This window comes from Pteropus alecto, unplaced genomic scaffold (assembly GCF_000325575.1).
Source record: "Pteropus alecto unplaced genomic scaffold, ASM32557v1 scaffold90, whole genome shotgun sequence".
Taxonomy (NCBI): Eukaryota; Metazoa; Chordata; class Mammalia; order Chiroptera; family Pteropodidae; genus Pteropus; species Pteropus alecto.
Window position 1 is genome coordinate 623405 of NW_006429894.1, and position 2279 is coordinate 625683.

General features: G+C 69.2%; 1 protein-coding gene across 1 annotated transcript in view; it reads right to left on the reverse strand.

The window, feature by feature from the left end:
* INAVA (innate immunity activator) overlaps positions 1 to 2279 on the reverse strand; it is a 16422-nt gene that overhangs the window by 3201 nt on the left and 10942 nt on the right. The window contains exons 8-10 of the mRNA XM_025044790.1: positions 1758 to 1953; positions 1403 to 1570; positions 7 to 74 (exon numbers count right to left, since the gene is read on the reverse strand). Of these exons, the coding sequence (XP_024900558.1) occupies positions 7 to 74; positions 1403 to 1570; positions 1758 to 1953 (432 nt within the window). The remainder of the gene's footprint in view (positions 1 to 6; positions 75 to 1402; positions 1571 to 1757; positions 1954 to 2279) is intronic.

A 2279-nucleotide genomic window follows, 5' to 3' on the forward strand; every position in this document is an offset into this window, starting at 1 on the left:
TCCAGCAGGAGCTGGGCACCGTCACCGTGTAGTGCGTGGGGCGGCGGCGGGGGCCCACCCGCAAGGAGTCCATCCTGGGGGGGACGAAGACAGACACTCTGAGTCTGGGGGTGGGGGCGGATCCCCTCCTGGTGACCCACTGCCTCCCCTCGCCCCGCCCACAGCCCCCTGCTCCAGTCCGCTTTTCTGGCGCATGGCTGGTGTGCGACGTTGCTGTCACGCATTCTCAGTCATTCGAGGGACCCTGTGCCCAGCGGCGTTTCATCCACAGACACTACCACGTCACTAACCGGAGTGTGGCACAGGATGTGGCCACGCGAGGGAGGACGCCACGGTCCCCAGTCTGAGGACAGAGCCTCGGGAGAAACCGGCCCCTGAGCTTGGACCACCGGCCTCCTCCGCCGTGAGACGATCATTTCCGTCCTGCGAGCCGCCCGTCCGCCGCATGTGGTGAGGGCAGTGCGGGCAGCCTCACGGGCAGCTCATCAGGGTGGCCTCCCCCAGAGGCGCCGGCCCTGACCCCCTGGGGCCGGAATCCAGCCGCCGCTCTGCTGATACACAGCGCACAGCCTGTGTTGTTTACTAATGCGCACAGAGGCTCTGTCTGCAAAAGGGCCAGGCAGTCCGTGAAACCTGAAACCCATTCTCCACTTGAGAGCCATCGTCCCAGGCGGCACCCCACCTCACGCTGCCTAACGAGCCAACTCAGACTGACGGGAGGACCCCCCGCAGGCCCTGGGGTCCAGGCCGTGGCATGGTGTGGTGTCGCTGACACCTGCCGGCCGGGCGGAGGGACGCAGCGTGCGGTCGGTTCTCAGCGCCCGCAGAGCCCGCATCTGCAGGCAGCAGGAGGCCGGGGTGGGCCTCGTGCGAAAAGTCCTGGACGAGCTCCGTCCGGGCACAAGTTCGATGTCACCGAAATACGGCAACTTTACCCAGAAAGGCACGTCCCATGGGTCACATGCCGATCGGCCGACAAAAACGTTATGAGCGGAAGCTCGCGAGGGCCCCACGCTGTGTTCCCCGGGAGCGACAGCTGTCGTGGTGAATTTAGTGTCTGTGGCGACTTCACAGGACATAAAATGACCGCGAACAAGAATCCACGGATGCGGTCGGTGACCCACAGTCTCAGACAACTGCTGAAGCTCCCGCCCACACACAGGGGCTCCGGGGACAGAGAGTGGCCGGCCTGGCACGCTGCATCTGCCCTGAGCCCCCAGCATGGGACGCCTGTGCAGACGGACACGCGGGGCCCGCGGAGGAGCCCGGCTTCACGGGCGGCCTGCCCCTGGCCCTGCGGGCTGTGGCACAGCCGGGCGGACTGGCTGCGTGTCACCCACAGCTGCACCACCACCCTCCACTGTAGGGTCTCACGGTGTGTCCCCTGTTCCCCGCGTGTTACCTCAGAGACTGGCCCCTCCTGCCCTGCACCTCGGGGGTCGGGGGGGCACTGGTGCGACCCTGCCACTGGCCGGGAACACTGCGGATGGGGACCGCACGGCGGGGCGCAGGCTGGGGCAGCCACGGGCCGGGGGCGCCGGGCCGGTCCTGCGGCGTGGTGGCCGGGCTGCTGCGGAGGGGTGGAGGCAGGTCAGTGGCAGAAGGCTCCCGTGCGTGGTGCACGCTTGCAGACAAAGGGGGTGCTTGGCAGGGGCCCCAAGCTGCCAGCAGCAAGCACCAGCTGGGCAAAGGGACAGCCTCCGGCCGGGCCCTGCCGCGCCCCCCGCGGGCCCTCCCCGCGGCCTCCCTGCCCTCACCTCGCCTCGCTGCTGGGCTCGGAAGGCTTCCGCGGCTTCTCGTACGGGTGGTCCAGGCTGGTCTCCCGCCAGGGGCTGTTCTGGATGGGGGCCTGGTCCAGGCCTGCCATCTCAGGTCCAGCTGGCTGCAGCCCCTCAAGGCTCTGGGGCGGGAGAGGCGGGGACTCCGGGGGAGCTTCTGGCACCGGGGCGGCCTCTGCAGGAGTGGAGAGGCCGGAGGGCAGTGGCTGGGGAGCCTCTCGTACGGGTGGTCCAGGCTGGTCTCCCGCCAGGGGCTGTTCTGGATGGGGGCCTGGTCCAGGCCTGCCATCTCAGGTCCAGCTGGCTGCAGCCCCTCAAGGCTCTGGGGCGGGAGAGGCGGGGACTCCGGGGGAGCTTCTGGCACCGGGGCGGCCTCTGCAGGAGTGGAGAGGCCGGAGGGCAGTGGCTGGGGAGCCGGCCATGCGGCTCCCCCCCCCCCCATGGCTGCTGTCCAGCTACACTCCCCCCAGATGCTCAGAAAGGGCTCCCCCTCCGGGACCC